We start from the raw sequence: 23104 nt of genomic DNA on the forward strand, positions 1-23104 counted from the left end.
CTCAGCCTTCTTCTATCTTGGCTTCGGCCGCCGGAAGGGATGTGCCTCAGTGTTGAACACCCAATCATCCAAGCTAATCATGTCAGGCGTGCTGAAGATGAGGTAGAAATACTTCAATGTCTCCGCTGTCCAGAAACTCTCCATCTTGTTCTCAATATTGTCGTCGCGGGTGTAGGGCACATCACCCACACCAGGAACCGATTTATAGGCTCGGCCTGGAGCTTTTGGTGCTACGAAAGTGACGTCTCGGACCTGTCCGTTGGCATAGGGCGTTCGAGTTGCGGCAACAATGCTGGTGAACATGTCCCACGCGTCATCGAGATACTGCCGGTCACCAGTGATGCGGTACATGATGAAGACGGACTCGATGGCTTCGGGTCTGAGCAGATACCGCTTGTCGCGGATATTGGTGAAGCCAGGTGGGATCTTGTACTTTTCCACTGCATCGTTGAAAGATTCGACATATTTGCTGCTGTAATGATACAGCGCACCTTCTTCCCAAGCTGTTTGGTTCCAGGAACAGGTTTTCCGGGAGTCACAGGCGACCATATCAAATGTCTCGGGCATGATACCAGTTTGTGTGGCGGCGTAGGCGTATATGCATCCCTTGGTAAGCTTCGCGCCGAGATCCACGTGGTCAGGATCAGAGAATAGGCGACCTGCCAGACCAAACATGCCGCCAATGAAGCACGTAAGATGTTGCATGGTTGGATCGAGTTTGGCTTCTTCGCCGTGTGTGAAAACATCACCACACAGGAGTAGGTCTTCTCCGTGGAACTTGTCAGGCACCATGGGTCGGAACAGCATGTATGCGTCAATCATCTCCGCAGAGTCGCGGTACAATTTCTCGTACGCAGGCTCCACCCCGCCCAACAACGCATGCATCTTGGGGAAGTATTCATACGTGCTGTCAGCAAGCGCGCCGATGGAGAAGAAGCGAGATTGGTTGAATTCTTCTTTCGCGGCATTCACCATAGTTGGCCATAGGCCAGGAAGCCTTGTGCTATCCTGCGCGCGATCCATCATTATGGTGATTCTCGCAACCGCGTCGTAGTACTTTGGCTCTGACGTGACCTGCGCCAGCCGCGTGAACTCCATGGTCAAGCTGCCGAGACAGGCAAAGCAAATGTTGCTCTCGGCGGAGAAGGCCAGCCTGGGTACCTTCTTGACGCCCTCCACGTTCAGCCAGCCCAAGGGTGTATTATTCGTCGTGTCGAACGCTCGATACAGCATCTCTCCAAGTTGTATCGCCTTCTTAAGCAAGATAGGCTTCCCGCTCATGTCGTATGCGCTCAGCAGCCCGCCAAGGTATCTGATAGTCGTTTCGAAGACGCTTACGGTGGTCAGATTGGTCTTGCCGAAATCTATGGCCGCGACAGCCTCCACGGCCTCTTCGAACTCTTCTTTGAGCCCCATGATCCACAACGTGTCTAACGAATCGACGAGTGTGGCACCCCAGCCGCCGAACGACTCCTCGCCCTCACCAGTAATTGGCTTAAGCTCATCCTGTGCCCACGCAAACTTCTTGTAATTATTCCAGCTATGCCTGAATTCGTCTCGCACAGCGACTCTACGTTGTTCCCTCTGTTTTCTTTGCGCGCTTGTTTCGGGAAAGTCTTCGGACTGGACGCGTGGGAGTATGCGAGGCGCGGTAGTCGGCAGCGGTATGTAGGACGTGATCGTGTTCACAAAGGGCGCTTCTCGCCAATCATATGATTGCTCGGATTTGATGCGCGCGAGGCTCGATCCATCGTGCATATACGCTTCGTGCTCTTCGAATGCGACGGCGAGCGCATCGGTGGGCTGCGCGTACAGCCAGTAATACCCGCCGAACGCGACGGCCGAAAGAAGCGCATATATAAGGGTGCGCTTATGTTGTCTCGACATTGGCCGCTGGTATGGCACCCCGCGGGGCACTTTAATCCTACGCATTGTGAGATAAACGTGTAGACCTGTAGTCTCTCATCGAATATACAATGGGAGAAATGATGTCGTGAGAAGTAAGCAGCCAACACCAAGTGGGTGGCCTGAATGGGAGGTTATGCGATGTGGTCGGATTAAGGTATCATGCAATGATGAGGGAAATGATGCCGGGTGTGGTGATGCCACCAAAAAGTGTGTTGTTCATGAAACCGCCATGGTGAAGCCGGCGCAAGGACACCTCTCCAGTGTGGAGGGATGTAACGGAAGTGACCCATCTGCCAAGGCAAGCTCCATTGCCGATCAAACAGAAAGTACAGGTCGAAGCACTTCCGGTAACCGTAGCGCCAGAAGCGACTATAGCACGTGTCGGCGAAATATATGAAAGTGCGTACAAGCGACGGTGTACTCTTCGACGTGAAGCGCATGTGTTCAATTGTGCCGGCGCGCTAGAGACGCGTTGGTGCATACGTGTCCGTGCATCTCCTTGCCCTGCTTGCAGAGCTGTCACCATTGCATTCAATCGACCAAGAGTGTAGATTTTCATATAAGTTCATTTTTCTGCATGCTAATAAGGGCGAAAGAGTTGGCTGCTGATGCCCGTGTAGTGACACGGCGGCGCTCTCTCTGCGTAGGCTCTGTGCGGCATGAGCTTGTCCCGAAACGGCTCTTTGGCACGTGACGTCAGCAGAGGGTCAGGCCAGCGACGACGCACTGATGCCAATTCCACTTCGTTGCCGACACCAAGTCATCTACATTGAGCACTCCGACGCCGAATTCCGTGAGCTTGAACCACAGCATGTCTCTCAAACTAATCGGCCAGCCAGGAGTATCCCAATATCTGCTCATTAATCCCGTCTCCTGCACCATCTCGATCTGGGTCTTCAGGATCTTCTCTTGCTCTGCGCTCAGTCGGTTGAACCAGATTTTACCAATTGCATCTTTGAGACTGACACTGGCGTAGTACGAGTTTGTATTGTTGAAAGTAGTGTTGCCGGTGGCAATAGACAGAAGCGGCGCATCGAAGAAGACGAAGCGATTGGTGTGGTTCGATAGGACAGACTCCAGGGCGATATTGCCTGTGCCGACGATAGTGAGCGGACCATGATGCACCTTCTCGCCGTCGTAGTACGTGACCCAGTTTCTATCCCGAAGAGGTTCTAGCTGTGCCAGGAGCGCATTCCAGATTGCATACGCATCGTTCTTGAAGTCGACTAAAAGAACGACAGAAGCGTCTGAGTCTGCGTCGAAAACCCCAATTTCTCTGTGGTATACAGATGCCTGGGAGACATTACGCTTCGTCAAGATCCACGTTAACGGGTCCAGATAAAGACTTTTCAATGTCCGCGGTGGCGTAGTCGATTCCCATGAGTGGCTCACAAGAAGCGCTCCGTCCTCCGCCAGCCACACGTCTGCTTCTACGCTTGTACAACCCGCTGCAAGTGCGCTAAAGAGCGGTACAGATCGCCAGTAGTCATTGTGTGAATGGCACTTCTTGGGCACGATGTCGCGGCTGAAGTCGTCTCGCCAGACAGCTTCATGGGCACCGTAGGTATCCGGTGCCCTCCAGTTCTCGACGATGTGTTGAAGACCGCTGTAGTTTGGTGGAGGAGTAAACTTATGGATGATGGCGGTGATGAGGTATATATACACACTGATTCGAGTCAGTCAAATTCATAAGAAGGCGAATGGGACCACTCACGCTCCTACGATGATACCGAAGACCAACAATACTCCAACAACGATCAGGAGGTACTTCCACCATGGCCATCTACCCCTTCCTTTCCTACGAGTCGAATTCATTAACCTCGGTAGTGGCAGTCGGCGCCAGGCTACCGAAACTCTCCAGGCTCTCCATCTTTCACGGAGAGATGGTGTGACCGGAGACATGCTATCCTCACTCGATGTACTGGATGAGTGCCAGCTCGAGCCCTCACTTAGCTCATCACTAAAGCTCCTCGCTGCCGGCGTGTTTGCTCTGCCGGGTGAGTCCATGGTGCAAAGACGAATGTAGCAAGAAGCACACTTCTAGGCAGATGGGCATGTGGTACGTTCAAGTGATGAGAATAAGAGGTTGATGGTTAGCTGATGTCAATACAGCACCCTCAGGTCTTGACACCGCCTACTGGTTACCTGAGTCGTTCCAGGAAACGGGTTGATGCTGCAGCATTTGTTGCCTAGGCGTCAATAGACTTTGTCGTTATTGCTGTGCGAAGCTTCATGAGACATGTCGTGAGGCGTAGCTCAGTCGAACATGAAGAAGATCAGCATCAAATGCCTTTATGCAAGTCCATGTGAGACAACTTGGATTTCAGTCATGATGGTGTGGAGGCTGCACTGGCGTATGGTAGGTTTGCCAATGTGCCCGGGAATGGGACCGACGCTTGGAAAGTAGAATTTCCGAGGGTCTGTTGTGGCATATGGATCTGTAGTAAGGTGTTGCATCGTACGGAGTATCGCAGATCTTTGCTTGTAACGATTCGGTCCGGCTACAAGCTCCGAGTACAGTGACATCGGTATTGTTGGGAAGACTACGCCGCCACAAGACATGACAGCGTTACGAAGACAACACCATCACTAAGCTAGATCCAGGTCAGCATCGGCGGTGCAAGTTCTTATGTGAACTTGGAACAGGCGCTTTCGCCCCCCAAAGCAACATGTGATGCCTGAAGAAGCGAAACGAAGGATCAAGATAGTTTCTTGAAGGATTAAGATGACGCATCAGCATCCGAGTAGGAACGGACCGGTCGGTCAGTGGAGTCTTGATCGTCCTTCTACCAACGGAGAGACCGGCGGCACACATCTACTGGCCTGAGAGCCTACAGCCGAACCCTTCTCAGGTGTTGGAAGAGCAGTTGGTATTTGGAATTCGAAAGCATATAATGAGACGCATTCTCTTTCACATTTCCCCACCGCAAACATTATCATTCCAACCATCTACCAGCAACAGCAAAATCTGAACTCAGTTCCATCATCAGCCAATCTCATCATGTTCTTCAAGACCCTCCTTGCTACCACCGCTGTGGCCCTCTTTGCCGCACACGCTATGGCTGCCCCTTCAGCAACAACCAACACCGAAGTGAAGGCAGTTCTCAACGAGACTAGAGACGTCCGCATTGCCCCCGATGCCATCAGTGCATGCAACTGCCCCAACAACTGCAGGCACAGGCTTGGCGATTCGTGCAAGTTCTATCGAGAGGGCTATATTCTTACGAGAAGTAAGTGTTTCTCTACGCGACATGTGTTGAAATGGACATTGATATGGAATTGCAGTTTGCCGGGAGTCTTCCGATGACGGGGTCTTGGAATGCAGATAGAAAGCGCATGGTTGGTGGTAGTCCCCAGTGAGCGATTCGCAATACTTGACAGGCTATGGCTTTCAGTGGAGCTCGGGAGGCATGAGAAAGGACGCTCTTTTTGAAGGCAGCACCCCTTCTATACTCGTAACTTACTACAATACATTCGTTTTCCAATTTTGCTTGCCATGATACATATCCGTTTCTGCTTGCCCAGGTGATGTCTAGGCAGCTGACGTCGTCTTTTCATACCTTTAGCGGACGACGGAGAGGGAACAGCAAAACAATTGATGTAGTATATTCTATCTGAATGATTCTAAAAGTGAGCACAAGCTCTCCAGTGGCGTTCCAGCCAGAGGCCAAAGATCGTTCACTGTCTCGAGGGATCATCGTAATCGTCAAGGCTGCCATGCCGCATGTATCCAGTACAAGGTCACTGCGCCGCATGCACTTCAAACAAAGTTACCACGCCGCATGGCCCTAAATAAAGGTTGCGGTGTTGCCTATGCCTTCCTAGTATAAGGTTGCTGCGCCGCGCCTAGCACAAAGTTACCTACCACGCTGCATGTGTCTAGCACACCCGGGCAAGATTGCCGCGCCATATGTTAGGTGCTTAGCACGAGATTGCCGCGCAACATGCGCCTTCATGTAGCACTTTTGGCCCGATGTGGGTTACGCGGACCGTCCCCTACCTATCCTCCGTGTTATCCATGCGCGTGGGGCTGTTTAGGCGCATATTGGGTTTCCGGCTTCTTTTCAACTGTACTACTCCCACATTAGCACGGACGTGTACAGAATTGTTTGTCATAACTGCATAGCCTGCATTCGATCTATCTACCCCTCAAACACGCCAAATGATCGTCCAGCTTCAAGAAGTCCCCGCCATCTTGATACGCCCTGAGAATCCCTGAATTACGATCGTGTACCTGGCTGACCATGCGGTCAATAGCCTCCGTAGTCTGCTCCTCGAGAGTCTTCTCATCTGCCTCTTTCGCCTCTTGACGAATTTCATGAAGACGTTTGAGCCAATACATCCATCTCCACGGGGTGAAACCAGTCGGTGACCGCTTTCCGAATTCAGACTCAAGGAAGTGTTGCCCACCCTGCCCGATATGGCTAGGGCAGTCATTCCAGGAGAGTTCAGAGAGTTGGGCAAGAACGTGACCAGCCTCTTTGATCCAGGCACATACAGACGGCATGAGCTGCGTCAGATCGAGAGTCGAAATCGTCTGGTGTGTAGAAAGTTCGTCTGGTTGACCTCCCTCGATGCTGCTTCTTCCCTCAAAAGTAGAGCAGAATAACAGAAGAGCGATCTGGCAAATTCGATCCTTACTAACGCGAGTCGACGCCAGCTTGGCCAGAAAGGATGCGAGGTTGAGTCGCTGGGCGTTCTTCAAGGCCGCGCAGTTCTCGATCCAGGATGCGGTCATGTCCGTGGCTAAAAAAGGTAGATCTAAAGATTGGTGTACAGCGTCAGTGTGTGTCTCACATAAAGTTTGTACAGGGGTATTACTGACCGTTCCACACCGTTCCATCGACTGTTCGCGCGATGTCGATACCGTAGTGCCCAGTAGCGGGCCTGGTCAACGGCCCCAATCCCTGAATTCTCACGATGTCGAGGACCAAACGGTCCTGTTCGCGCGTATCATGCGCCGTGTGCACAGCAACTTGGTAATACATGTGCCACGCAGAGTGGATGTGGTGCACAAGAGAGTCTATACCATCTCCTAGGCTGCAGTACCGATCACTGACAACCCCGGTTCGATTATAGAAGGCTGTTCCGCGGAGTCCGTCAAGTTCCCCACGCGCCACGTCTTCGCGAACCATTAGGACGTCATGAGCCACATTGTCTAGGTGCTTGAGTTCGGGAGGGCCCTCCGGCGAGGGGCTCAGTAGAGCATCACGGAGGTGATGCATGTCGAGTTCGCGGTTGTGTTTGTGTCGTTCACTGAATGAGTAGAGTACAGAACGAAGGATAATGGAGATATGAAAGCGTTCTTGGGCATGCCTTTGAACCTTGCCTTCTTGTCACAATTTGGGTGCCTAAAAGAAGTCTCCGAACCTCGAAGATCCTTTTCATCCTAATGCAACAGCGTCACTGCTCCACAGTGTATTGCCTCCGATATGCTGATCTCTATTGCAGGTGTCTGCCTTGCCTTACCTAAGTAGGGTTTGCAGCGCATGTCGCCCCACATCTGCACTGTGCCGCCAACGGAGAATGGTCTGCGGCCCGCAAGCGCCATTGTTCTGTATACGTACTACCTTCGCTAGGCTGACATCTATTGCTAGCGTTTGCGCCTCGGGCGTAGGAGTAGAGTATCGGTGTACGCGCAAAAAGTTGTCTGCACGTTGCTGCCGGCTGAAGACCCGGGGTCTGCAATCGGTACGCAGCAAGTGGGTTGCTTGGCATGGGGAAGCAAGGGACACGCGTGTTTAATCGTTTTGAGACGCGCTAGCGACGCGTCGTGCATCCCCTCGCCAACTTTGTGACGCTCGCACCTTTGCACCCAAACACTTCCGCGGGTTTGCACAGCACACATAGAGACGTGAACTCTTCGATTACCATTTCTTTGTTTTCCAGCTATGGCCCGAAGGACCAAACCGAAGTCTAAGCCAAAGGCGCCCCCTATTCATTCTGCCAATTCCACGCCGGTGCAGCAGGACGATGTCCAGGCCGCGTACCAGACCCTCGTGGAGTAAGCCACCGACGTGACGGAAAACGCGGAAACTAACATACGGACAGCATTCGCAGCAAACTCGAGGCCCCAAAGAAGCGTACCGCAAAACAGCAAACGAAAATCCTCAAAGAGTCAGTTTCTCTCGTCGTACGAAACCTAAATTGCGTAGACTAACCACTAAGTTTGCTTTAGAGAGTGGCCGGCCGCTGTTACGAAATACAGCGAATTATGGAATCTCCAATTCGCCCGTGAGATAGAGACCCGTCTACCGACCGAACTGAGAGCGATGATCTTCGACTATATTTGGGATAACAAAGCATTCAAGTATCATGAAGAGTCGATGCAATACCGTCTCAACCCTGAGTCTTGCCGCAGCGACGTACCAGAGTTACCGCACTTCATTCAAAGCCGCTTCATGGGTTTGAAAATAGCCCACGAAGTTATGGTGAAGTGGTACGAGGTACAACCCGACCGTAGCGATTCTGGCAGCTATCCCGACATTGATGGCTTTGGTCCAGTTGAATATATCACCATAGCATCAACGGAACGAGTCGTCTGTCAAGATATTTGGGATGTTGGACTTATTCCCGCAGATGTTTTGCAGTCACTGTATGTTTGTCTTTGGGAATCCAATACAGACATCGATGCAGAAGGCGAGACGCTTGTCAAGACCCTGATGAGTATCAGGAAGAAGAGGAATTTCAGTCTCCATATCGAATTGGTTCAACAGGAGGTCAGGTTAAACTTGTGGGTCCCGTGGATCGAACTCCTGAGACCTGTTCTCCAGGCATATGAACGCGAAGGAGGACATTTGCGTTTCAAATGGGGGCATCCGTTTAACAGGTACGACGACATAGAGTTTGACCTCACCGAGGTGCTCAGAGATACGAGTGGAAGTGAACAGTGGAGGCAAGATGCGAGAGAGTATCTGGACAGTCTGGATGACTATATCCTCAAGGAATATCACGAGGTAAGTGCTTATTTGATCTCCCGAGCACCACCTATAAATGAGCTCTCGAACCATGCGTTCCACCCCTGAAAACGCAAGTCGGTAGCTAATGCTTTAACTGGTATCTAGGATCCGTGGATCGCATTTTCGGAACGCCATTACCTTATCGAGAATGAGCCAGATTATGACCCCAAGAATTATGCTCATCCTGCGCTCAACACTCCGCCCGGCTTCTATCCTGATTCATCAGAATATAGCGATAGCGAGGATGATAGCGAAGATGATGCTAGTCAAGACGATGCTGGCGAAGACGACCCCAGCGAAGAGGACTCAAGCGCAGACGACGCTAGCGAAGACGATGTCAACGCGGACGATGCTGGAGAACATGACTCTACTGCGCAAGTCTCTACTACGGATTAATCTGTCAAACATCCTGTCGAAGCCATTCAAGTGCAAACGGCATCAGCTCGGACGAAGACGACAAAGACGACAAAGACGACAAAGACAAGCCCGTTGTTTTCGATCCCAGCGAAGCCGGTTCCAGCGACAATGAATACAGGGAGAGGAAGCTAGCGGAGTCAATTCTCGGGACGCAAAACATAAGATAACAGGCCATCGAAGAGATGAGTTTTGCGGAGCAGGTACGTCGGAGTCAGGCCAGCTGTCCAGCTTGATCTTGTTATGGAGTGCTCTTCTGATTCAGACGGTTCGGATTCAGACGATTCTTGCCCGTCAGATCTCTCGAATTGGATCCAGATATGCATAGTCACCTCGATGCATGGATTTTTTAATACACGAATATTCCAGCTTTTGAAAGCTTTCTCCCAAAAGCTGGAATATTCGTGTATTAAAAAAACCATGTATCGAGGTGACTATGCAACTTGTTCGTTTAGCCAGGAGCAATGATATAAGATACTCACCCTTTGTTGAACGCGTGTATAATTCTGTAACTGTACCATAGAAGTATAACAATAATCAGTGTGTCTTCTTTGATTTAGCATCCTACCCCGATGACACAGCCGTTTATTGTTATGAGGATCGCCTCACAGTCTCACGGAGTCAAGAAGAACATGTGGGCTTGAGATGCTTGCAGCATTGACCGCAACGCATGCGGGGTATTCTAGCAACCGCCCATTCCCATCTCGCATACTCCCATAATCATAACTTCGTAAACGCCCCACCAGATACACCTAATCACTCGCCTTGTACTTCTCCCTATACTCATCCAACCTCTTGAGATCCTCCTCCCCACCCAGACTCCTCAGATACTCCACAACATCATCCAGCGTCAAGATGGCCAGCACAGGAATACCGTACTGTTTCCTAACCTCTCCAATCGCACTGGGACCGGGCTTTCCATCGTCATCCGTCGCCGTAGGCATCTTCTCCCGCCTATCGAACGCCACGATAATGCCCACAAGCTCACCCCCCTCTCTCTTAATAATATCAATAGCCTCTCTAATCGCCGTACCAGCCGTAATGACATCATCCACAATAACAATCTTCTTCCCCTTCAGACTCGCGCCCACGATGTTGCCGCCCTCACCATGATCTTTCGCTTCCTTGCGGTTGAAACTGTAGCTCTTCTGTCCGTACTTGGCCATGTCCAGATCTGCGAGCTTGTCGACTGAGGCTGCTGCGAGGGGAATGCCCTTGTAGGCTGGGCCGAAGAGAATGTCCCATTGGAACGAAGGGTCCGAGTCGCCGTGATTCTTCAGTGTGTGTGCGTAGGCTGAGGAGATGGAGCGGAGCAGGTCGGCGCGGTGGAAGAGGCCGGCATTGAAGAAGTAGGGTGATATGCGCTTGGACTTGAGGGTGAAGGTGCCGAATTTCAGTGCGCCGGCTGAGACGCAGTCTTTGAGGAAGTTTTGCTTGTATTCGGGGAGCGCCATGGTCGGAATCGTTCAATGTTGTTGTTTGTCGTTATCCCGAAGTGGGTGAGGCTGTCTGAACTTTTCTTTCCGATCTCGTTCCTTTCCGAGCTCGGAAGCAGGGAGGCTTCGAGAAGGTGGGCCGTGCACAGAGACCGTCATTGCCCAAGGTGCTTCGCCAGAACTTTTCGTGAGCATCACGAACGCCGCCCCACGCTATCCCATACCCGCGCATCTGCCACCTGCCTCTTTCTGCTGTTTCTCTTAGCTGCGTCGGTCTGATAGAGGTTTCTCGGGCGTCTGGGGGATTTTGTTCGTGCGGCTGTTGACAATCAGGCGCAACATTTCTTTACGCCGCCATCACAACCTGACATCTTCAACATGACCATGTATGTATAAACTCTAATATCCTGCATCTTCTCAGCCACATCAATGCTAATCCATTGCTAGCTGGGACTCCATAACCGGACGCAAGTCCAAGGAGACCGCACCCGCGCCCGCCTCGCCCCAAAATGCCGACTTCGTAAAAGAAGACACCTTCCAACCCACGCCCTTCGACCCCAACACGGCCATTCAAAACCCCTCAGAATTCCTGCTCGACCCCTCACAACTGCATCCCCTCGCCGGCCTGAACCAAGACACACTCGACTACCTAAACCTCGAAGACAGCGTCCTCTCTGACCTGCCCGGCGCACAATCCGCTCTGCCCTCACGCGGCTGGTCCGACGACTTATGTTACGGCACGGGCGTCTCGTATCTGACGGCGCTGACGATAGGAGGAGCGTGGGGACTAGCCGAGGGCCTGCAAAAGAACCCACCCAGCATGCCCCCGCGGTTGCGCATCAACGGCGTGCTCAATGCGATAACACGGCGAGGTCCTTTTCTGGGAAACAGCGCGGGCGTGATTGCTATGGTGTATAATGGTATGAACAGCACGATTGGGTACTACCGCGGCAAGCACGATATGAGCAACAGCGTCGTGGCGGGCGCATTGAGCGGCGCGCTGTTCAAGAGTACAAGAGGGACGAGGCAGATGGCTATTAGCTCGGGTATCTGCGCGACTGTAGCGGGAGGATGGGCGGTACGTTCAATCAGTTCTTGGTACTGCTACAACGAAAGCTAACAGCCCACCAGATAACACGAAAAGTCTTCTTCGAGCCCGACCTAAAACAAGTCGACTAAAGCAAAGATAAAAGGAATTGCGCACAGCAAATACATACCATTCTACCGCTACCCTGACGAGCCCCAACCGCGAAACTAGGCGCAGCAATCTTCTTTCTCACCTTCTACTGCAGTTCGACGTTTGTCCCGCATTTACACGAGTCGATCTTAGCGCATGACCCTCCTCCTCACCACTCTGCGGGCCCTGCCCAACCTGTACAATAAAGCTGGCGTTCATGATACGGGAGGATATAAGATCCTTTTTACGTATGGTCTCTTAGAAAAAGGTCTAGGTGTTGGCTCTGGGTTGGATTTGGAACAGCGGCCCGAACCTCTTTGTCGGACGATCTGGGCTGTTGTGCTGTGTACGTGTATATGTGTATGTAGAGATGAAAGTGATGGAATGGGAGAATCAAGTTAATGATATATTTGAACAAATGTGTTGGAAGTGGAAAGGGCCAGTGTACGTGCTTGTTGGTTTGTCTTTACTACCTGCTGATGTGGCTTAGTGGTGGGCGACATGAGAGATTGAGCTGAAAGCGAGCACTCTATCATTTGATATTCATGAGAAGTCGCGTCGTCTGACGTATGAAGTCACAAACGATAGCTATCATGTACCATGCATGCAAGACACACGTCTACAGATGTCATAGCCCGTGAAACCACCCTGAACGCCAAATTGCAACGTCATCGAGCCATGCACAAATCCTCTCCGCTTAAGCCTTCTTAGCGAACTCGACACGCAGGATAAGATGCCCGAAACCGACTGAATAAAGTTAGCATCTCCCCATATCACAAGCTCTGCGTGCTGAAACTTACATCCATCCATCTTCTCACACGCCTTGGCAGCATCACTCCGATCCGCATAACTAACAAACGCAAAGCCCTTGGCGCGACCCGTCTCCCTGTCCTTGGCCAGGAATACACGAGTAACATGTCCGTACTTGGAGAACATGTCGCGCAGATCCTGTTCCTCGGCGAACTCAGACACGTTGGTGACACGCAGGGTAGCGCTGTCGTCGCGGTCGAATTTGCCGCCCATCTTCTCGCCTGCGCCCGCACGGCCACGCAGATGAGGGGGAACGTAGCCGCCAGAGCCGGTGCCCAGACTGCCTCCTGCGCCGCCGGGCGCATCGTCGGGCATTTCTGCGGGGGCGACGTCGCCTTCGGGGGCCATGGTGTCTTTGAAGGGACATTTTGTGGTGAAATGGTCGCCCTGGCAAATACGGCACTTGATCTTTGCGTTCTTGAGCTCGGCCTTCTTCTTCGCTTCGTCGCCCTTATCTTCGTTGCTGGCTTTCCAGTTGGAGACGGGGCGGAAGGCGATGTTCTCGGCGACCGAGACGGTGTCTGTTTGTGGGCCGGCGGGCTTGCCCTTTTCTTGTCCGAATTTCGCCCATTGCTTTCGTTCGGCGACGCGGGGGTTTACGATTTGCTTTACGACGGTCTTCTTGATGCGCCGTGTTGTCTTGTATTTCTTGCCGTCTTCGCCGATGCGGTAGGAGATTACGGTTTCGGTTCCGTCTTTGTTCTTGATGACTTGTTGGGGTGGGAGAGAGGTGAGGGAGTCGTTCTCATCTTCTTCTTCTGCCCAGTCGGTGCGGCTGTAGTGGTATTGTCAGCTTGACGCTCTTTACCCCAGAGAGGTGTATGTAGAAGCTCGCGGCTTGGTGTGCGATTTGGGAGCGGCATGGGAGCGATATAGGAAGGCTGTAGGCGTGGGAATCCGGAGAAAAGGTGCGCATAAACTCACCCTGCTGTTTTGGACATATTTGCGGTTGTGGTCATGTTGTTGGGGGTGTCGGGTTGGTAGGTAGTCGGGGTCCCTTATGATACAGAAAGTGAGAAGTGGCGGCGGCCGGTGGGGCAATTCAATGTGTGCGGTGCGCCGCCAAGATTTCGCGCTAATAGGGTGTTGCGACTCATCACTCTCTTCCCCCAACTTCATCTAACCATGGTACACTCAATAAGCTTTGTTTCACTGCTAATACAACAGTCACGTTGCTTTTGGTAACACAGTTCACTGTGTCTATTGAAGGCTGGTGAGTCATGATCCAGGTATTCGTGCAGCTTCGAGTCCATCATTCCTATCAGAATTCAGTCATGTATCGCATGACTGTTCATGCTCAAGTGGATTGTACTAGCAGCAATTGGAGTGATCGCTTCTACGGTCTCGTTCTAGATAAACCCGTGAGTCACAACAGGAGCTCGAGCAAGCAATGTTTCTAGGACCATACCCAAGCTCGAAGTGATAGCATTCGCACAGTAATAATAAACCTAACCAACAAGTCCAACTACCCTCCCCCAGTTCAAGGAAACGCAGCATCCATCACATCATCTCTCTGACCCCGACCAGCCGATGACTCAAGACCCGACTCTTCTATCCTTCAGAGCCCAGATTCCATTGCACCCTGCCTCTTCCAGGACCCTGGAACTGGCCGATTGGCACCGGCTTAGGCTGCTGAATAATATCGCTGTTAGTCCTAGGGATCGTTTGGACGACTGGCTTGGGAGTGTTGGCCGTGGTGTGGAAGACCGTGTCACTGCTGCCTCTAGGGAGCTTGGGCTTTTGGATGTGGTGAGGCGACCAGGGCGTGTTGAAGTCGTTGACGAAGGGGGTTTGAGAGGGCATCGACTGGGCGGGCGGTGAGAATTGGGGTGACTGTTGCATTAGTTGTGGTGAGCCTTGCGCGTAGTCGATGAGGAGGCTAGGTTTTGTGAGTATACAAGGGTCGGAGATCGTAGGAAGGGTGATCTTACTCCTGAGGTTGAGCACTGCCCCTTCGACTTGGCTGCACACTGCTCGCCACACTACCATTACCGCCCGCTACACTGCCCGGCGCACTCCCGTACATCGCTGCATGATGTGACTGTGGCGTGGCGGGCAACCATCCACTACTCGTGATGCCCTCGGCGTCCATGAGTCGCTGGAGCAGATCTTCGGTGATGACGAGCAGGTGTTCCATGGCACCGAGACGTGAGTCCTCTTTCGCAGAGCAGCAGTGTACGTAGGATCTACTCGAAGGATTGTGCTCGACGATGCAAGCTCCAATTTTTCTTGAGGAAGTCGGAGCGAAACTTATTACGTCTAGACAACGATTCGGTCCATATATCGCGCGCGCGTTCGCTGTAACAGGTCAGTCAATCTGTTTCACGCGCAAGGAATTGCGAAGGGTACAGACCGAGTACTCTTGTCCGCGTGCTTTCCAGAGAGTCCTCCGAGTCTTTGTCCTCCATGCGATGAAGAATCTGACTCGCCGTTCGTTCCAGCGCCAGGCTCTCGTAACTGCCGCTCTTGCCGTGCTTCATTTCTTTGAGCGTCTCGATCATAGCGGTCAGCCGTCAATACCCGAGAGAGATTCGACTTCTTGGATTTGTTCGACTGTCCCGATGAAGATGCGGTAGAGTCACCCGTGTCTGCGCGCCTGATAGGTCCGAACTTGTCGAACGTCGTCAGTTCTCTAGCGAGGTTCTTGAGGGAAGATGTTCGAGTGAGATCTGAATTTGAGTTTGTACGACTCAGGGCTGGCGAAGTTCCAGCTGATCTTGAACCGTCAAATTGGCGGGTACCTCTGCGCTTTTCGAGCCGAAGTTGATTGAGTCTCTCTTCCTGATGTGCGGCTTCTTTCGTACGCTGCTCCTGTCTAGCAAGATAGACGTCCCGAACGCTGGTATATCGGTCTAGACGATGAGGATTCTTGCTATGATATGGGTTAAGCTGAGGTCCTAGTGCAATTCTCTCTGCGAGGGTAGGAGGAAGAGCTGGTTGCGAGTGTCTCCTTGACCGGGTTGACGTTTGTGTAGACGTCTGTGATGCGCTCGAGGTACTTGACCTGATCGAGATGGGTCTATTGCCGGATCCTGTGGAGTTAGCTCTCGCTAGGCCGGGTCGCCCGTATGGGGGATCCAGGATGGTCGTTTCTTGTATGGTTGCGAGCTTTAGGCTCTGCCGATATTGTTCTTGCCAATACCAGGCTGGAGGTGCGCAGGAACCGCAGGTAAATGGGAACGTTGTTACGTTCGCGAATCGGCCCTGCTCAATCTCTGCTGTCAAGTCTGATCTCACGACCTTCACAATGAAACTTGGGCGTTGATCGCGCACCTAACGTGGAGTGGTCACCTTCGGTGCCGACGAACTTCAGATGGAGATGCAGATCTGTAACCGTATATGGGAGAAGCGGAGAAGGTCGAACTAGCGTGTGCTGGGTGGTAACAGGTGTTCAAGGTAGTGTAGCTGGCGGTGGGCCAAAGGATGAGATGGACACTGAGGTGATAGGTGCTCAGAGAGGATGCTGTTCGATAGCCGAAAGGCTGTGCCTAGGAATTGGTAAGCGCTCAGCAATAGACCAAATTGTGAGTGACGAGGAAGCTATTATGACGAAGTTGTTGTTTATTGGGGCCACGATAGGTCGTTGCTGCCATCCGATCGACGTCTTGCACACTCATTGTTAGCCAAGAAGGTGCACTGCCCGACGTCACTCGAAGTGCAGGAGCCAACGTCGATTTACTGTTTTCACGTCATATGGCCAAGAGTTGCCAACCGGAGATTACGAAACATTGTGAAGTATAGAAGTGAACGGTATCTAAGCAGACGTGAACAATAACCCCCACTCTGTCCCACCGATGGTATCCTGTCCTTTCGTGTCCCGATCTTCCATGCAAATGCCCACACACTAACGCTTCAAGTACAATTATGCTATTCGATACACACTACACCACGCACCCAAACACACCACCACTATCTTACTGAAACCGGGAGGCGTTAGACTGAACCGTGTGGAGAAGAAGCGCAGAACGTGTGAGTGGCTCTGTGGGCTTCCGCGCGTCCACGTTCTGGAACAGAAGTCGTGCTTCGGCATCCAGCATCTAACCGGAGAACCTGAATCGCGAAGCTTCCAGTCTACCGAGGCCTTCACGGGGTGCAACGTTCCGGCGGCGGTAGCTAGTGGTGAAGTCTTGTAGGATAGTCCTTATCATCCTGACATCGCCAGTTTGGATACGTTGTCGAATGTTATTTAGGAATCGCTCGCTCTCTTGAGGTGTGATACTGCCTTGAGGTAACATGCCAACGGTACTAGCTACCCACTGAGCGACCTGCTCAGGCATAAGCTCAAACAGGTCGAGGAGCACACCAGAAGAGTCCGCGAAGCAGCCTTCAGGGAAGCTGTACATCATTCCAGTCATGATGCGCTGGACTAGTTGAACGCCAGCACCCATGACAAGTTGCTTGACGCGGTTCCGCAGTTGCTCGGGCACTTCGTGACGCGTGTTGTCGAAGCTAGATGAGGGCGACGAGTTGCGACCGTATCCAAGCAAGTCGCGTAGGAAGTGCAGCACTGCGATGATGGGATCCTCCTTGAGCAGTGTCAGGGAACTGCAGGCTGCAAGGAGAACAGTGTCCATGAGTGGCGACATGATCGATTCTGAGGGGAAGTAGAGTGCCATGTCAGCAGCAAGGCGGAAGTAGTCCTCAATGAGGTCGGGAAGCTCTTCTGGGGGCAGGTCGCTCAGTATCCGTAGGAAGGTCTTCGCTTGCTGCTCGTAGAACTGGTAGACGTCGTTTGCTAGGCTTGGGTCGACATCGTCTACACCCTGCGAGAACTCTCGTACTATCGACGCCGTTGCCCATAGGAAGCAACCCTGCCTTGACTTGTCGAAGCCCTCAATCAGCTTAGTCGCGAGATCTGGTAGGAGCGGACGCATGGCTGTACGGTAGGAGAGCACCATGTACCGCCAGCATCGACAGACACGTTCGAGGATAGGTATGCTTGCGTTGAAGTGCGTGATCATGTTAGCGAGAGTAGGGAATATCTCTTGGCAGTACTTGACAGCGGGATGTTCTTGACCGGCTGGAATCTCTGGCCTGACCATCTCGAAGAAGATGGTCAAGAGATTGATCTTGTCGGCGATGAGCTTTTGATCCGCCTCATCCTTTGCTTGTCGCGCAACTTCGATGAGGTGAGCCATGACCGGGTCAAGGTAGAGCTTGAGTGTTGCTAGAAGCTGATCGTTGGGTACCCTAGCGACTACTGACGCGACACCTTCTGTAATCTCTTCCTGACTGCTGATCGGCAATTTGTTGAGGTTCTTCGCATAGAATTGTTGAAGAGGGCCAACAAAGTTGACCAGCAGGCTCGCGCAGTCGTTGCAGAAGAATTTGAATGATAGCGCAGCGGCTCGGATTACGTCCTTGGCAGAATGATCGAAGGCTGCCATGATGTAATCCAGTTGTAACTGAAGCGTATCGGGGTGCTGTGCGGTCCACTCGGTGTATCTTCCCAGAGCCATGACAGCCTGGAAGCGTAGCTTGTGGTGGTCGGGTATGCCTGCGATGAGGGGGATCAGGCGAGGTAGCATTATGTTCTCGTCCGGAGGTACCATGCGGCCCATAGCCCTAACAGCGAACAAAGGCGCTTCCAGCTTCTGCCACTCGGGCACGCTGTTTGCACTGGCCTGAGCGCCATATGTTTGCACCCATTGTTGCATGAGGTCGTAGGGCTTTTGAAGACACTCGACGACGCCCATGACCTCGCAGCAGTCCTTCAGCACATCGCCCATCTGATGACGGAACTCGCGGAACTTTTCTTCCTGGTCGCGATCGCCCTCGAACAGATCCTTCTCGTCGCCAGACTCCGGCTTGGGGAACTCCAGGTGACCAATCATGATGTCTACCAGCTTAGAGTAGATATCCATGCACTGGTTGCGCGCTTCGGCATATTTGTCGATGGTGAGATACTGCTTAAGATCATACCAGAACTTGAACGTGTGAGATATGGCATCCCTCTCCTTGTCCAATGCAGCTGTCGCAAGTATGGCTTGTACTAGGGCGCGGAAGTCGGTCGGCAGGCGAGCGATAAGAATGACCCACGATTCTCCAGCCTCGGCGAATATCCTGGCGATGCCCTTGAACTTTTCTGTATCCTCCTCTTGAGCTGCCTCGGCGAGCTTGGTTTGGAGGTTGATGACCTGGGGGTAGAGGACCATTATCGACTGGAGGGTCTCGTCGACGTCTCTGGTCTCTGCGATCAGGGCGCTCAAACACTCAACAGCGGCCTCAAATGGATCATCCAGGGACAGATCCTCGACGATGATCTTGAGAAGGGGAGAGTTTATGATGGCATCCAGTGGTATCTCGCGTATCCAGGAAGTGATGCAGTTTAGTAACTGTGGGTTTTGCGCGGCAGCGGCTATTCAAAGTCAGTGGACGTGGATTGAAAGAAAGGCTGTAGACATACGGGAAGATGTGCCATATCGTATGAGAAGCTCCAGGGCTTGTTGGGCGTTGTCGTCGATCAACTCGGCCGTCCTCATAGTCAACTCGTGTTCCTGACCACCACATATTAGACTACAACTCTACTATCATATGTCGACGCCGCGGGGAATAGTTGCCGTGGGCTGATGACGGGGCGCGGCTCGTTCGGACGTACTGTGAGAGCGATCTTGCGTCCATGCGTGACTTCTTCGGGGAGAACGCGGAGGAAGTCCAGGACGCAAGGGAGCGTTGCTGGGTCTGAGCCGAGGGCGTTGACAACGTCTTTGAGGACATCCTTCCACTCGGTCATCTGTATGGCCAGATTCGCCAGGCACACGCACAGCTGCAGACGTATGGGCTTGGGTCCGGCGTGGAATGTCGCCAGATTCCGCATGATGGATGCTCGGAGCTCTGGCAGCTGTGCGCGAGGCACTTGGTGGAGGTCGTATACGATCTGACATGTTAGCATAGCCCAAGTACGGAGTAGTGACCACTCACCTTTCCCTTGAGTGTGGTAGCAGCAAAAAGCTTGGCAGCGGCATCTGCTGAATTTGCCTCTAGCATAGCCAGTGTGGTTGTCCATGCCTCTTCCTGTCACATATCAGCCCCTCATGCTCCTGAACGCGTGCCCATGCTACGTACCGACTTCTGGAACTGCTCCAGAAACTGATGTGCCTGCTCTTTCTGCGCGCGATCCGCCTGCGACGACATGGTGTTGTGCGCCGCCAGCACGGGGTCGAAGACCTGCTGTCCGTTGGCAGCCATGGTGAGGGAATTGGGCGTGGTAGTGGGGGGACGGATGCGGATACTGCTCGGAGCAAGGCGGCGGGGCGTGGATTATATTGCGCGCATCAACTGACTTATTACCAGGGTGCAGCGGAAGGAAGGTGCAAGCGGAGAGGAGGCAGGCAGGGCGGCAGTTGTTGTGGTGGTGGTGAGTTTGTTCGGAGACGGGAAGTTGCGTTCGGTCGCATAGTCAAAGCAGCACGAAGATCCCCACGTTGGTGCCAAGGCGTTTGTGACCGCTCAGGTCGCGCCAGAAATGTTCCTGCAACCACAGCTCTCCTCCGAGCCTCTCCCCACATTGCGCCCCGACTCCGCCCCTACGACTACGAGAATTACCGGAGACGCGCATTTAAATCTTTACAATGACTGGACGTGGTGGTCAGTATATCTGCGCTGTTTGAAGACGACTAGCTAACTTGTTCAGGCCGCGGTGGAGGAAAGGGTACGACAGCTCCCACAAGCATGCGCCGCGACAACAGCTAATAATCTTGCAGTTCTCCTTCCTCCTATCAACTTCATCTTCAAGCTCCTGCAATCACGGGCGACCATCTCGGTATGGCTGTACGAGAACCTGGGCATGCGCATTGAGGGAAAGCTGAGGGTACGACTGCCTAACTACCTCAATATGACTGCTGCTAATAGTTGTGTAGGGTTTCGATGAATTTATGAACCTCGTAATCGACGACGCCATCGAAGTCACGCTCGCGAAGAAGGACACACCAGAGGAGAGGCGCAATGTCGGCCAGATCCTGTTGAAGGGCGACAACATCTCTCTCATCCAGCAACTCCAATAAGCGCGAACGCCAACTCACCCCCGCACAGTCGCAAAGACATTTCATGGACACGGCGCATACGCCAGGCTGGGAGGAAGACTGGGCCATGTAGTGCGGACGATCTCATGCAAAAGTTTGTGGGACGATATCAAGGCTCCACGCGACGGAGCTCGCCATCACCAGTGATCAAGGCGTCCAGGCGGAAATCAGAGGCGTCCATGGGAACCGACTCGTTTGGTGGCAGGAACTGCTCTGTTAACGAGAGGCCAACTTCAACTTGGTTAGTTAGCCCTCCAAATACACAATACCAGTAGTTCTTACCGCGAAAAGGCATGCGCGATATCTGGTGACAGCGCGTCAAGAAATAGTCGTAGAAGCCTTTGCCGTGGCCCAGCCGGCCGAACTGCGAGTCGAAAGCCATACCCGGCATGACGATCAGATCAAGGCCGGCACTCAGACCATCAGTCTCTCCATTCGTGATGCCGGCACCACCAAAGCAGTTCGCACGTGACGATATGGAGTCTTTGCTCGGTGTTGGAATACCCCATTTGTCGGCTACCAAAGATTCAAAGTCTTTCATCGACTGCAGCTCTATCATGTCCATGATGGACTTTGGCTGGCCATCTTTGGGTGCGTCCAATTTATAGGTGTAGGGAATGAAAATCTTCTTGCCCTCATCAAACGCATTGCGCACGATCTCGCTTGTTGATATCTCACCGCCCGGCATAGACAGGTAGACGCTTATTCTGCGCGCCGCCTTGTACTCGGGCATGGACAGTAGGGTTTTGGTTGCATTAGATGCTTGGGAGCATCAGTAGACGCAGCAACAAGATAATGCATGACGTACTTTGCGTGGCAGCAACCGCGTCGGGTATACCTTTCAAGGCATCCCTAATCTTGGATCGCAATTCCTTCTTGACAGCTGCTAGTGATGCGGCCATAGCGTCTTTTGATTGCAAGCGTAACGGCGTTCCAAATGTACAAAGATAGCGCCGGTACTCCGGATGTCGTATCTGGTGTTGTAGTACTGAGATGGGTTGCAGCAGAGAGCAGCAGATGTCCTGATCGCACCGGCAAATATATAGGGAGTCGTCGCAAAGCAAAGAAGGACCCAAACAGCTAAAAGATCCGCTGCGGGTGCGGGCGATGATGTCGGGCTTGCCCACCGGAGGCCGGTGATGATCTGCACGTAGCCGCGTGATCCCTGTCGATTGGTCCCAAGCCAGGAGGCGGCGACACTCAATCATTCCCAAACATCCTCCCTCAACAACCACCCACGCCCGCCTCATCTACCCACCACCCCTACGCCCTCCCGCCTTCGTGCACCCACACTCGCTTCCGCACACCACCGACCGTCCACACTCGTTCTCTCACGCCGACACCCACACACCGCACGCATCATGTTGTCACGGATAGCCGCCCTATTGCTCTCAGGAGTCGCAGTCCTGCATGCGCAAGCCCAAACTGCTGCTGTACCTCCGGAGCTCGTCGGCACATGGACAAGCAAGGCAAATTCGACCATGACCGGACCTGTATGCGCTTCTATCGACGTTCGCAGAGGAGACAAGACTAATCACCCGCGTAGGACTTCTACGACCCTGTCAACGAGAAATTCACCGAGCCCAAGCACACCGGCATCAGCTACTCCTTTACCGCGGACGGTCATTTTGAATCGGCATACTACCGCGCAATCGCAAATCGTACGTTGCCCGCAGTTACCCCAACGCTACCCAGATAGGCGCCATGACAGAGCAATCGCTAACAAGCATTACAGCCACCGATCCCAAATGCCCCCAGGGTATAATCCAATGGCAACACGGAAGCTACGAGAAAACGGCAACGGGCGGCCTTGTCCTCAAGCCCATCAAGGTGGACGGCAGACAACTATACTCCGACCCGTGCCAGTACAAGACCGCCGTCTACACCCGATACAACGCGACCGAGAAGTTTAAGGTATGTTGAGATGCCTTTTACGCGCATCCAAGTATGCCATACTAATCTCTTTCTACAGGCATACGAATACGTCGCCTCAGACCAGTACCACGTAGGCACCCCGCGCATCACGCTCTTCAAATCCGACGGCGCCCCCATGATGCCTCTCTACCTCGCCATGAAGTCACCCAAGATGCTCCCCACCACGACACTCAACCCCCTCGTTACGCAAACCGCCGCATCCAAGAACTCCAAGCGCGGCGAACTACCCATGAACCACGAAGTCATCTACGCGCGAACAACCGGTGCCGTCAGGGCTGACCAATGGTGGTGGTTCGGCGTTTTCATGACTGCTGGTGGAGGATTCCTTTACTACTTCTTCTAGACATGACGAAGAAACGGCAGTAGTTAGGCAACAACAGGTCGCACAATCGCGACGACTCCCGGGGTTGGGCGCAATATCGGAGTTTTTGGCATAATTAAGAT

General features: G+C 52.8%; 11 protein-coding genes across 11 annotated transcripts; 4 read left to right on the forward strand and 7 right to left on the reverse strand.

Annotated features, from left to right (window-relative positions):
* Positions 1–12: 12 nt before the first annotated feature.
* J4E93_009257 (uncharacterized protein) lies at positions 13–1932 on the reverse strand (the record flags this gene model as incomplete). Its single annotated transcript, XM_049347151.1, has 1 exon — positions 13–1932. One exon carries the CDS (start codon positions 1930–1932, stop codon positions 13–15), a length of 1920 nt encoding a protein of 639 aa, XP_049195715.1.
* Positions 1933–2604: 672 nt separating this feature from the next.
* On the reverse strand, positions 2605–3723 carry J4E93_009258 (uncharacterized protein; the record flags this gene model as incomplete). The annotated part of the gene is made up of 2 exons (XM_049347152.1): positions 2605–3574; positions 3623–3723. The coding sequence occupies 2 exons, from the start codon at positions 3721–3723 to the stop codon at positions 2605–2607; spliced, it is 1071 nt and encodes a 356-aa protein (XP_049195716.1).
* A 4076-nt stretch (positions 3724–7799) lies between these two features.
* Positions 7800–9263, forward strand: J4E93_009259 (uncharacterized protein; the record flags this gene model as incomplete). Its single annotated transcript, XM_049347153.1, has 4 exons — positions 7800–7912; positions 7960–8025; positions 8087–8864; positions 8973–9263. The coding sequence occupies 4 exons, from the start codon at positions 7800–7802 to the stop codon at positions 9261–9263; spliced, it is 1248 nt and encodes a 415-aa protein (XP_049195717.1).
* A 770-nt stretch (positions 9264–10033) lies between these two features.
* On the reverse strand, positions 10034–10735 carry PYR1 (Orotidine 5'-phosphate decarboxylase; the record flags this gene model as incomplete). Its single annotated transcript, XM_049347154.1, has 1 exon — positions 10034–10735. One exon carries the CDS (start codon positions 10733–10735, stop codon positions 10034–10036), a length of 702 nt encoding a protein of 233 aa, XP_049195718.1.
* A 360-nt stretch (positions 10736–11095) lies between these two features.
* Positions 11096–11896, forward strand: TIM23 (Mitochondrial import inner membrane translocase subunit tim23; the record flags this gene model as incomplete). Its single annotated transcript, XM_049347155.1, has 3 exons — positions 11096–11103; positions 11165–11795; positions 11849–11896. 3 exons carry the CDS (start codon positions 11096–11098, stop codon positions 11894–11896), a joined length of 687 nt encoding a protein of 228 aa, XP_049195719.1.
* Positions 11897–12591: 695 nt separating this feature from the next.
* Positions 12592–13663, reverse strand: TIF35 (translation initiation factor eIF3 subunit g; the record flags this gene model as incomplete). The annotated part of the gene is made up of 3 exons (XM_049347156.1): positions 12592–12641; positions 12695–13479; positions 13629–13663. 3 exons carry the CDS (start codon positions 13661–13663, stop codon positions 12592–12594), a joined length of 870 nt encoding a protein of 289 aa, XP_049195720.1.
* A 592-nt stretch (positions 13664–14255) lies between these two features.
* Positions 14256–15205, reverse strand: J4E93_009263 (uncharacterized protein; the record flags this gene model as incomplete). The annotated part of the gene is made up of 3 exons (XM_049347157.1): positions 14256–14583; positions 14636–15002; positions 15058–15205. The coding sequence occupies 3 exons, from the start codon at positions 15203–15205 to the stop codon at positions 14256–14258; spliced, it is 843 nt and encodes a 280-aa protein (XP_049195721.1).
* Positions 15206–16741: 1536 nt separating this feature from the next.
* On the reverse strand, positions 16742–19892 carry J4E93_009264 (uncharacterized protein; the record flags this gene model as incomplete). The annotated part of the gene is made up of 5 exons (XM_049347158.1): positions 16742–19062; positions 19111–19201; positions 19303–19581; positions 19626–19718; positions 19770–19892. 5 exons carry the CDS (start codon positions 19890–19892, stop codon positions 16742–16744), a joined length of 2907 nt encoding a protein of 968 aa, XP_049195722.1.
* A 383-nt stretch (positions 19893–20275) lies between these two features.
* On the forward strand, positions 20276–20707 carry J4E93_009265 (uncharacterized protein; the record flags this gene model as incomplete). Its single annotated transcript, XM_049347159.1, has 4 exons — positions 20276–20291; positions 20338–20355; positions 20408–20514; positions 20564–20707. The coding sequence occupies 4 exons, from the start codon at positions 20276–20278 to the stop codon at positions 20705–20707; spliced, it is 285 nt and encodes a 94-aa protein (XP_049195723.1).
* Positions 20708–20834: 127 nt separating this feature from the next.
* On the reverse strand, positions 20835–21627 carry J4E93_009266 (uncharacterized protein; the record flags this gene model as incomplete). The annotated part of the gene is made up of 2 exons (XM_049347160.1): positions 20835–21487; positions 21534–21627. The coding sequence occupies 2 exons, from the start codon at positions 21625–21627 to the stop codon at positions 20835–20837; spliced, it is 747 nt and encodes a 248-aa protein (XP_049195724.1).
* Positions 21628–22086: 459 nt separating this feature from the next.
* On the forward strand, positions 22087–23003 carry J4E93_009267 (uncharacterized protein; the record flags this gene model as incomplete). Its single annotated transcript, XM_049347161.1, has 4 exons — positions 22087–22218; positions 22272–22386; positions 22461–22639; positions 22698–23003. The coding sequence occupies 4 exons, from the start codon at positions 22087–22089 to the stop codon at positions 23001–23003; spliced, it is 732 nt and encodes a 243-aa protein (XP_049195725.1).
* Positions 23004–23104: the final 101 nt, after the last annotated feature.

The sequence above is a fragment of the Alternaria ventricosa genome (genome assembly GCF_023758065.1).
Source record: "Alternaria ventricosa strain BMP 2768 chromosome Unknown scaffold_20, whole genome shotgun sequence".
NCBI lineage: Eukaryota > Fungi > Ascomycota > Dothideomycetes > Pleosporales > Pleosporaceae > Alternaria > Alternaria ventricosa.